Genomic DNA, 11,728 nt, shown 5'->3' with positions numbered 1-11,728 from the left:
GAATAATGCCATCCGTAAACATTCCTGAGCGATTTTACTTGATGGTACGCTTCTATTTCTGCAACGTGTCCACATTCCTCTGTGCGATAACTGTGGCGCCCTTCTTCCAGAAAGTCAATAGGGAGCTGTCCTTGCAATCCCTCTTCGGACGAATCGGACGAAGAGGTGCGTGCCGGGGTACAACCATGGTTCAACAGCTAACCGCAAACATTTAGCCATGAAGACATTGACCGTCTTCTTTTGCAGTGGGATAAATACATTAACAGTATACATAAGAAACACATTTTTAGCCGTATGTCTCGTTTTCATTTGACTGCCCCATATACATTGCATCTGGGGCTATCCTGTATCTGGCGAAAACGGCGGTTGACATTTCCCAGGTACTACTTCCATTCCTTTATCGTTTAAAGCATATGTTATCTAGTAAACACCTTTCCATAAACAGCTCAGGACTTAGCCCACTAATTTTCTCTTGAAATAAGTCATGAAGACATCTGCACACTATAGGAATGTACAGTATACCGTAATCTTCAGTCAGTGTCCACAATGTATAGTTTTAAAAGTAGCGAGCATGAAGGGTGTCACTGTGCTAAAACTTTTTTTACACGGGTTCTGGTAATCATGTAACCATCCGCATTCTTGTTCTTATGTTGCTATAGCAGAGGTAACAGTGGTACCAGATGAGGTATACTCATATCAAACAAGACTTGTAGAAAAGTAAGAATTACGAAGTCGCCATTGTCACCTGTAATACCTAAGAGCGCTACGATTGTACAGGAATTACCAGTTAAGATCATCTTCGTCTTTGTCACAAACCTCCAAAGAGCTCCAATAGAACCGAGATTCTTATGGAAACCAAATACTCCGTTATGAAGGATGATACTGCCTTCTACAAACCATTTCAGTCTGTCCCCAATCACGATGCACATGCATTTGCAGCGTAGATTGCAATTCGCAGAAACCAGGTTCTTACCTGTTATGGACACAAGAAAGACAATGACTGGCCTCCACTACTGAGGTACAAAAGTATTTTCGAATAAATCTTTAAGAATATCTGCAAACTTTTACTTTCCAAGGAAGATTGAAGATCATGGAGTTAATAATGTTGTCCCTTCCACGTGTTTTATTTTTCTTTGTTAGGCTATGTAGTAGTCATTAAAACTGAGAGATCTGTCTATTTTAAGGTTAGGGTTATAAACAAACTGCTGCTGGAAATTACAATGTACAACAACATTGTTTTTGGAAACCTCCCATTGTAACGCACAAGTTTGCATTTTGTCTCAAAGGTGCCAAAACCCTTCACCTGTAATAGTGGCATTCTGCTATGTCACCCTCGGGCTCAGCGACGCTTCAAACAGCAAGATCTCGACGTACGCGAAAAAACGTCACACCTCAGAAGTTCATGTGAGTTGTAAGGTGGGCTAATGATGGTAAACCCAAATTCCACCACAGTTGTGCTCAACGCCACCGTTGTCACACTCCCTCTTACCCACATTTCACCCCGATATGACGCCTCTGCGGTGGAGGTCAGAACCGCGACACCCAGCGTTAAAATCACTTTGTTTTCGTGTGTGTGACCGAGGAAAACACTTCAGACAAATGGTTCAAATTTCTCTGAGCACTATGGGACTCAACTGCTGAGGTCATTAGTCCCCTAGAACTTAGAACTAGTTAAACCTAACTAACCTAAGGACATCACAAACATCCATGCCCGAGGCAGGATTCGAACCTGCGACCGTAGCGGGCTTGCGGTTCCAGACTGCAGCGCCTTTAACCGCACGGCCACTTCGGCCGGCCACTTCAGACACAACGTCCTCAGAACCGACACAAAAAGCCTCTTGAGATGGCATAATGGGCGTAAATGAAAACACCGCTTCTCTTGACGACAAAGTCACTCCATTTTCGTATGGGTGGCCGAGGAAAACGTTTCAGTTCCAATGTCCACACATCGTGGTGTAATATGCCAGTTCGCAGAGGAATGAGTAATAAGACGACGTTTACTTTGCAAATTTGACGATTGCTGTAGCCCATGGGCGTTTCATCCCTACTCTAAAAACATCGCAGGGCTGCAATCCCACCAAACGTGGTCTCACCGCTTTCAATTGTAGGGTCACATAAATTTTTGCTGTGCCTTAGATGGTAGAACCACTAGGAACTATTCAAAGCCAATCGACAAAATTTGAACTTGATCCGAAGCAGAAAAATATTTTTACGCTTTTTCATCTCTTATTTTTGGTGCCCTCCTGTCTCGTGACCAGGGGGGCGGGGGTTCGACATCTTTGTTGAACGCGTTAAAAATGTGCTCTCAGATATTTTGACAACAATTCAGCCTCGAGGCTGTTCTAGCGCCTGAGAGTTAGGCAACGCCTTCGACACCCTTAGGTGAAGTTTGCCTATTTCCAGGGGCTAGAGCAGTCGAAAGGCTGAACTGACGTCGAAGTTTCTGACAGGTTCATTTATAACGTGCTAAACAGAGCCGCATGGGTGGCAACTAGGGTGTTGCGCGACCAGATAGTCTTAGAGGGACACTTGGCCACTTTACTCACGCATTTGTTAATGTCGAACCCTCTCGTCATCACGTAATAGGAGGGCGCCGGAAAGAAGGGATGGAAAAGTATAAAATCACTTTTCTGCTTCGAATCACGTTCAAATTTCGTCGAACTGCTTTGAACGGTCGCTAGTGGTTTGATCCGGTACGGTGCAACAAAAATTCTGTCTCGTTATACTCCAAAGGCCTTTTCATGTCGATTCTGAGCGACGCTGGGACTGAAACGTTTTCCTCGGCTATCGATACGAAAATGGCGTGACTTTGTCGCTGAGTGTCGGGATTCTGACTTTCATCGCAGCGGCATCAAAACAAGGATTAAATGTGGGTAACAGAGGGTGTGACGACCTCCCCATCATGTGACACGTCGTTAATGGCGTTGGGCATAATTGTGATGAAATTTGTTGCCTATGTGACTTCAATAACCCACCATAAACCTCACATGAACTTCTGAGGTGTGAGGTGTGGTCTTTTTTCCGCTTGTGTCGACACCTCGCTGCCTGAAGTGTGGCCGAGCCGGATGGTGAAGTCGCAGAGTGCCAGCTTTTGCAATGTTAGTAAGAAAGGCTGCAGATAACTTTGGATGAATTACTCTGCGTTTTCTGTATTTGCTTGAATTATGTTATTTTCTTTTCCTCGAAAAACTCCATTGAAGAAATATTTGGCGCAGTTTCGTGATCCATCTTCTCTCTTTTGCTTTAGTACAACACTCTTTGATACAGCTGGCATCTGAACAATGATTATAAATTTCTGATAAGTTGAATCGGCCTCGGAATATCTTGACTGCAATTCGTCTCTTAGCTGCAACGCTCGAGCGTATGGAAGTCCACCAGGGATTGCGATAATGACAATTAAGATTCAAGTATGTGTTCTTGGGCGTTTTATCATAGGCTGCTCTAAGGGCAGTGCTCTCTGACTAAACATACCTGCCTAGTAAATTGCTACGGGGCATCTAGTGTTGTTTAGAGCCCATGCCAATTTGTATTCTATCAGTTAAGCCTACCGTAACTTGAACGGCCAGCCTGATGAGCAACAGGAACGGCCAGAGAAATTGTTTAGTAAAATAATTACTTCCATAGGTGTCAGAGAGCGGCATCAGTCGATGGAAGATGCTAAAACGTTGGCAGGAGAAGGCTGCCGTTGAAATGGTGTACCTATTCCGGTAGTCTGTCTTGTATTACGCAGATCTAAATCTGAATGATCAGAGGAACTTGCTAGCCAATTCCCACTAAAGATATTTACACGATCACTCCACGTGTTTTAGATCGCAAGGAAAAGATATTTCTTCGGTAACTGATTGTACAGATGTGTCCAAGTAGCTTTTAAAGCTGGCTGTGGAAATATGATCTTAATATTTCTCTTATCCACAACTACATAATATCAATTGAGACAATATCTAAATACGCATTATTTAACTGCAAATCCTGGGGGAATTGAGACTATGATTTTTCCATAACAACGGTGACTCCACCATAGCCGTCAGATCTACTGTCTCGTACCTTAATTTTGTGCTGACGGTCCCTCAATTTGTCGGTTAACCAAATTTTAGAGATTCAAGCAGTATTTGCACGAATTTCGGTCATGGTAGCCATCAAGTCATGATATTTATGCACTTTCACTGGAGCGCGCCGCAGGAATCGCACCTTCGTATTCTCCGCAGCGTTTACAATGAAAATGGACAATCAGCGATTAATGCGACCAGCATTGCGAGGGGGTAACCTTTCTCTGCCTGCGACTATTGCGGGTGACGTCACCGACAAATTCTACGTAATGAACGTTGCGACACCAATCAGATGGTGGAATTTACGTGGGTCGCACGCATTTAGTAGTAGGTGCAACGAATGTTGGAACACTTTATCATCCTTGCGAATTATTATAAAGAACAATATTAAACAACTAGAATACTTAAACGATGAGACAATAGTAGAAAAGGAACAGCAGTAATAATGAAGTAAACACTTGAACTTTTAAGTATTTTCCGATATATTAGACAGTAACAAAACTTTCAACTTCAAAATAAAAAAAAGGAGCTACTATTTATGTCTCGTTATTTGCACAATAAATGTGAACATCATTCAAATATACAGACACCACTAACGTCTGTATAATAACATTTCAAATTACAGGAAGGAAGTAATACTCTTTTGAATGGCGACGAGTCTAATAATATTGACACTCCTTAAAGTTACAGTACTTGGGGAACTGCAGAAACCGTAACATAGAAAAAGAAGGTAATGACGAACAATTTGCAGCTGTTGAGCTTCGAGAATATTTGGAAAGTAAAAAGAATATGAAAGATAAAAAGAAAAATTTATCCGACAGAATGTCATAAATGGCTAAAACATTTCCACATTGAGGTACCAAATTGGAATCAAAAGACAGATACCTGACTTGTAACTGCAACAGAAATGAGGATCGCTAAAGAATCATCAGAATCCATTTCAGTGGAGGTGACACAGGGAGGAAACAGGCCTGAAGACAAATAAGCAGCATCTGCACCGAAAGGTGCCCCGTACCCTTTTTGCAATCAATCTTTTATGTTTAAAGTGAGTTCGCATGTTCTTCCATCATGAAGTGAAATTAATTGTTATATTACAATACATTCGTGTGCCTTAAAGTAGATAAGACTCTTTTGGTACGACAGGCTTTTTAAATGACGTGCTTTACTTGGTTAATTCAAGAAAAGGCTTAAATTTCTCGTGAGGCATTCGAAGACACCGGGCTGGCAAAAGAAAATTTAGAAACTGTCACCTTCGTTAAAGTCTGGGAACAGAGTCTGGAACTCTGCATCATCATATCTTTTGATCTGTAGGTGTTTCTCCAAAAATCACTTCTGTCACCTTTTCTTCTTTTCCCGTTCATCAAACAGCGCACAAGCAACAATGTCATCGTCGTCACTCATTTCTTCACTGTCCTCAGTTTGAGACATAACATTGGGAGAACATGGCGCTTGCTTGCGGCACTGTTGATCCTAGTCAGTGAACGCATGCCTCTACCACTCTCCCCCTCCCCACCTCCACCCGTCAAATAATGTAAATAGTGTAGCGCTTTTGCCAGTTGCGGCGCACACCGGTGAACGCTTTACATCGCGGAGGCCATTCTGTGCGGAACGCAGCCACTAAGTGACCACTTCCAACCGACATACTAGAACGGCTCTTTAGTATGTCAAAGGAAAATGTTTAACGAAGATTGTAATCCCACTACTGTTACTCTTTGCTTGCAGGGTGTACCTTTTATTGTCCTGTAATATCATTTGTCATTAATTCACAGTGAATACCTGACATATGAAGGGAACACTGCTGAAACATGAGAATGCCTAGGTAAAGAATTACTAACAATCCATTCTTTTTTGTAACGAATTTTATTCGTTGTGTTCATCATACTATACAAAACGCATTCACACATAATAAATACAGCATGGTCAACTATTTATGTAGCTTAGCCCAGGATAGCCTTGCCATAGGCAAGGGGGGCAGCGTACTTAGCAATGGCCGGGGCGGCGTAAGCCACAGGGGCGGCGATCTTAGCGACGGCGGGGGCGGCGTAGGCGACGGGGGCGGCCACCTTGGCGACGACGGGGGCGGGGTGGGCAGCGGCCTCCCTGTGCACGACGGCGTTGAAGCCGTTGACGGGGTCGGCGGTGTAGTCGACGGTGCGCACGGAGCCGTCGGGCTCGACCAGGCTGTAGCTGCCCTGGACGACGTCTCCGCTGCGGCTCTCCTGCTGGTTCTTGGAGTCACCGGTGAGGGCGTCCTGCACGCTGTAGGCGTAGCTGTACTGGGGGTTGGGGTCGTACTCGGCGGCCACGGCGGCGGGGGCGGCGACTGCGACGGGGGCGGCTCTCACGGCGGGGGCGACGGCCAGGGGAGCGGCGCGCAGAGCGGGGGCGGCGTATGCCACGGGAGCAGCACGAAGGGCTGGGGCGGCGTACGCCACGGGGGCGGCGTAGGCGCGGGCGGCGATGGGGGCGCCGGGGGCGTAGACTGCGGGGGCACCCAGGTAGCCGGCGCGGGCCACAGCCACGAAGGCGGCGAGGACGATCAGCTGAAACACACAAGTAACCAGTCAGTTACGGTGTCTACCTTTCTTTGCTAGTGAGACAGTGGTTCTTTGCACATTCGTCGACAGAGCTTCGAAAGGTAGGTCAGAAAGTGTAGTTATTTGGCTATGGACGGAGAAGTGGGGGCCATTGGCGGTTTAAAGATCCGTTTTATATCTGTCATGTGAAAGGTTCTTTTGGCCATTAGAAGTCTATCAGGACAGTGATCATTACAGTATTGCAGTGGTGTTTAACATGTTTCTAATCCACATTACCTCTAAAAACGATGACGACTGTTCAAACCCGCATCCGTACTTCCTGATTTAAGTTTTCCATGATTTCCCTAAGTCTCTTCAGGCAAATAGCGGGATGGTTCCTTCGAAAGGGCACGGCCGACTTCCTCCCCATCCTTCTCTAACCAGATTGGACCGATGACCTCACTGTTTGATCCCCTGCCCCAAAAACTTGAAAAAATCATATTTTCCCTGTTGTATAAATCGATTTCTCTCATTGAGACGTGACAGACATTCAAGAATGGGTTTCTCAGTGTTGACTGGGTCGTAATTCTTAGTGAAATATCCTTGAAGAATAAAGATCTGTAATGTGCTTAAAATGAAATCCGTATCTTTCCTTTTCACAGAGTATCTTCTTAATAAGTGAGTCACCTAGGTGTAGCTCTCCCGACTGTCTCAAAACATGCTTGATTAGCTCCCAAGGAGATATCGTGTGGAGGAGCGTGGCGTAGATCCAGATTCAAATATCTGTCCAGCAACAGACCAATAGTACGTTGTTAAGTTTCATTATTATTTATTTTCGAGCGCAAACTTTTCTCCGGTGCCTTTAATCCAGCAAGATTGTGGGAACAGACTCGCGCTTGTCCATATGAACATGCGATTTTGTTCGAGAAAGTATTCACTTGACTTGGCACTCGTATTCTGGCCCATCCAGCCCCAATTCAATTTTCCACAATTTCCCTAAATCACTTGGGGTAGTTCCTTCAGCGAGATCGGGGGCCGATTCCTTCTTCAATTTACATTTATTCCGAGAAAATGTTGCATATCAAACGACATGAACACTGTCGAGATATTTAACTCTCCTTCTACATTTGAAATTTTCTAGTCAGAACTTTCTAGAGTTTGAAAGTTCAATATACCCTCCACACATTGCGTGTAGTTCCCTGCGGCTGGTCCCGGCGGAGGTTCGAGTCCTCCCTCGGGCATGGGTGTGTGTGTTTGTCCTTCGGATAATTTAGGTTAAGTAGTGTGTAAGCTTAAGGACTGATGACCTTAGCAGTTAAGTCGCATAAGATTTCACACAAATTTGAACATTTGTGTAGTTCCCCACTTGCAGCTGTAAAGCACAGTCGGAGTAGCCATCGCAAAGCACTATACCCTACATAATAATCGTTATCGATTTGATACAGAACTCTTCACGTTCATGTCTGTGTCAACACTGTTGTCATTACAAGTGACAAGACGATGTCAAGTTCGAAACACATAACGAAAGTGTAACACCGCTGAGTCATGGACACTTGAAACACAATCGGTAGGCGAAAGTTGAGCAGTCTTCTGCTGGCACCCACCTTGCAGGCCATGTCGATGAGTTTCTTGCTGTGTGGAGCTGAGAACTGGCGATGCACTGTCCGGCCGGCAGTTATATACCCGCTGCAGGCGTGGCTGGGCGCTGCCCGCGTTTTCGCAACGCGCGATGTGGATGGCGGCCACCGGCCACAGCAGGCCTTGGGCGCACCTACCCCAATTGAGACACAGCCGTCCGCTACGAAATGCAAGTCGTCTGATAACTCAGACCTTTAGCAGACAGTTACGTTTTATAACTGCATGATAATTAACATATGCTAGGCTACTGTGTCCACGATGACTTTAGACCTATTGTTGCCGTGATTTACCGTTAATGTTGTTTTCTGAACTGTAGCTGAAGATCGCAGGGGTATTTGTTCCAAAAGGATTTTTTTCGTCATCTTTTCGAAATTAGGTTAGATGTTCCTCTGTCATCAATTTCGTGGCAACGACAATTTTTTAAAGGATATGGCAACCGACAGGGATGAACAGTACGCGAGATTTGTTTTTGGTGATATTTTCAGCATTTTGTAAATTACAGTTTAATCTATATGTGGTGTCACGCTATATCATTAGTGTGTGGATAAGTTGAAAATTTGGGTTCTGACTGGTAGTCTGTGCAGTTGCGATGACCACTGTGTCCTGAGGCGTAGTGGTCAGCGCATCTACCTAGTAACCAGGAGATCTGGGTTCGATTCCTGGCCTGCCACACATTTTCAGCTTTCCACAATGATTTGAATCAGTGCCCAACGACGGTTAATGTGTTTGATTCTTTTGTGTCCTGACAGTTTTAGGTGTTCAGAAGTCTCACTGCAGCAAAACATATTAAAACAAGAGTGTTATCTTCACAGCCCTGGGAGATAGACGATGAATGTGTAAGGTAAATTAAATTTTACATGTACTGTTGTTATATATACAGTTATGACTCTCCTAAGAATTCTCAAGGTTAATATTCTAAAATTCACATAATTGCAGTTTTGTAATGTTACTGAAATTACAGTGCATCAAACGTAGGACGCACAAGCCTCCTTTATAATGTTTGCAGTCTCCATTTTTGATGACTTACTATTTCCTTCTGTGGACTTTCTTTTCTTTTGCTTGTTCTACATCCTTTATTCAGCTGCAACATTTGTGCTCTCCTCATTCTTTTACGCGACAAATACTCGTTTATTGCCTCACTTGCTACATTCGATGCGACGATGATGATTTAGGTGTTTTGACGTCGAGCCACTAGTAACTGTATTCTCATTATGTTTGTACTGATTAGTACTCATCGAACAATATTATAAAATTAGACACACCAATTTTCCGTCACTCGTATAAAGTCGTTATCAAATCCCAACCTAGACATACTGGGTCTCACTTCCACTTTTGTCACCCATAAATGTAGCTTTCGACGCAGATTCGAATGAACTTTTCTATTGCGGATCGTACATGCGTGTTCACATCGGTTGCAAAACGCGCGCATTTCATTAGTCGCTGTCACTCCTTGTGCAGCCGACATTGCTTAAGTCTAAGTAGACCGCAGTCGTACAGGTTGCTTAGGTTCTGTTTTCTGTTACGTTTAGCTTTTTTCCGCTCAGCACTCGGTATTGCAGTCTTAAAAGTTCTAATTGGAATTAGCTTCGTGTAACGTTATTGTCATTAATTTTTTGTCCTTATTACTCTTCATATTACACACTGACAACCATTTAATTAGCACACCATGAAGGCGACCTGCTACAAACGTTACATTATATAAGACTAACGCAACAAACATACTGTGTATTAAAAGAGAAATGTCTGCCAGCACACCTGCAATTTCACAGCGGTACGATCATGACCCATCATGAAAAAGGACCACACAGGACTTGAACACCTCCACGTAGTACGTCACTGAGTGTGGCGACAAACTTGCACTGCTTTTCGTTAGCTTACAGCAGCTGCTCTAAAATACGTGAACATCAGCCAAATATTAAATCCGTACTGTAATATGGTTTCTAGCGGAAAATATGTAAAAGCTGTTGACATTAATCACGAATATTGCGCTATTTACGGACTGAATGTGAACAATGAAATTTTTATTCGTCAAGGGTGTCAGTTTCTTATGAATCTGAGGATGAACGTTCATGATTATGATAGTAGAGGTCGTCTGTTTGTAGTTAGGAACGAAATAGCAGAAAAAATGAGCGAAATAGTTCGCGAAAACTGGCGTTCCGCTATTTCTCAAATGTCGCACAACTTTCCGCGGATTGCTACAACTGTTTTGCATGGAATCGTAAGTAAGGAATTACGGTACCATAACTCCTTTCTGAGAACTATAAAAACTCAACGGTTGATCGCTTCTCTGGACTATTACACTACGACTCACAGGGAGAAAGCCTATACTTAACGGAATCGTGACCTGTGACACGACGCTTCGCCCAACAAAGCGAAACAAGCTTACCAGGCTCTGTCAGCCAGAGAGGTTTTGACTGTCGTGTTTTGGAACTCTGGTTCGTGAATTTTCTGTAGCGTGGAAAGTCAATCAATTCTGAAGCCTGCCATGACACTTTTAATAGACAAACATGCTCTCTTGAGTAACGACATCCTGTTTCTGAACGAGAAAGTTCGGCCACTCTCTATGCGGTAAACAGGAACTGTCACGTCATTTCAAAAGGGACATTCTTGAATATCCACCCTACGGAGCAGACTTGACGCCAAGTGATTTCCACTTCCTCATGAAAATGAAAAAGTTTCTTTGCATTGAATGCTTTTATTCCGGGGAAGAAATTCAAGATGTTGTTACGTAATGGCTACGTTCCCAGGCGGCAGAATTTTGTGCAGGTGGAATTTGTCTACTTATTAAGACAGGTGCCAAATGCTTAAATCTGAATGGTCATTCTGTAGTTGCAGTTTTAACAGTTTTGTAATACGTTTGATTTAACTATTCCACTATTTTATTTGTAGCCTAACGGAGTTTCATTTTGGGATAGCTCTCGCATATTCTAAAAAATACGTTTATATTCGATGTTAACACGTTTCTCTTTTTAAGAAAAGGTTTTTGATATTTTTGCCATCGTCAGTCTGTATTTGAATCCCCTGCACCATCGTTTGCTGCACGAATAAAAGAACTCTTCTACTATTTCCGATGTCTCATTTGCCACTCCATTTCTCCCAACAACACTTGAATATACTCCATTACCTATTTTTTTAATCTTTTAAGAACTTCTTAATTAGCCGTTGAATTAATCTATCTGGCACGTTCTTTTCCGTCTCTGACGGAACCAGCCAACATCCATTTTTTATGTCTTATCTGTGAAATTTTACTTCCTTTTCCAAATTTCTCCCTGGTTTCCTTTAGTGCTTACACTACGTACAGAGTGATGAAGTGATTCAACCCCATTCACTTCCTCGACGACTGCTTCGCTTTGATATCCTTAGACTCTTATAATGTTGTCTGGTTTCTGTAGAAGCTGTAAATAACCTTCCGTTTCCTGGGTTGTATCTTGCAGTTGAACATTGTCAATTTTTTTCAATATCTAAAATTACTAAAAAGTGTCTGTCTTACATCAAGCTATCTGCTAAGATAAATCGTAAGGTCTGTAT

At 43.4% G+C, this 11,728-nt stretch overlaps 1 protein-coding gene across 1 annotated transcript in view; it reads right to left on the bottom strand.

Moving 5' to 3' along the window:
- Window positions 1–5,938: 5,938 nt before the first annotated feature.
- Window positions 5,939–11,728, bottom strand: part of LOC124775393 (cuticle protein-like) — a 51,076-nt gene continuing 45,286 nt past the window's right edge. Inside the window, exons 4-5 of the mRNA XM_047250227.1 lie at window positions 8,167–8,222; window positions 5,939–6,589 (exon numbers count right to left, since the gene is read on the bottom strand). Of these exons, the coding sequence (XP_047106183.1) occupies window positions 5,984–6,589; window positions 8,167–8,222 (662 nt within the window). The 3' untranslated portion in view covers window positions 5,939–5,983. The remainder of the gene's footprint in view (window positions 6,590–8,166; window positions 8,223–11,728) is intronic.

The sequence above is a fragment of the Schistocerca piceifrons genome, chromosome 2 (genome assembly GCF_021461385.2).
Source record: "Schistocerca piceifrons isolate TAMUIC-IGC-003096 chromosome 2, iqSchPice1.1, whole genome shotgun sequence".
Classification (NCBI taxonomy): Eukaryota; Metazoa; Arthropoda; class Insecta; order Orthoptera; family Acrididae; genus Schistocerca; species Schistocerca piceifrons.
Note: the sequence above shows the minus strand (reverse complement) of the source record. Positions and strands in the feature narration are given on the sequence as shown.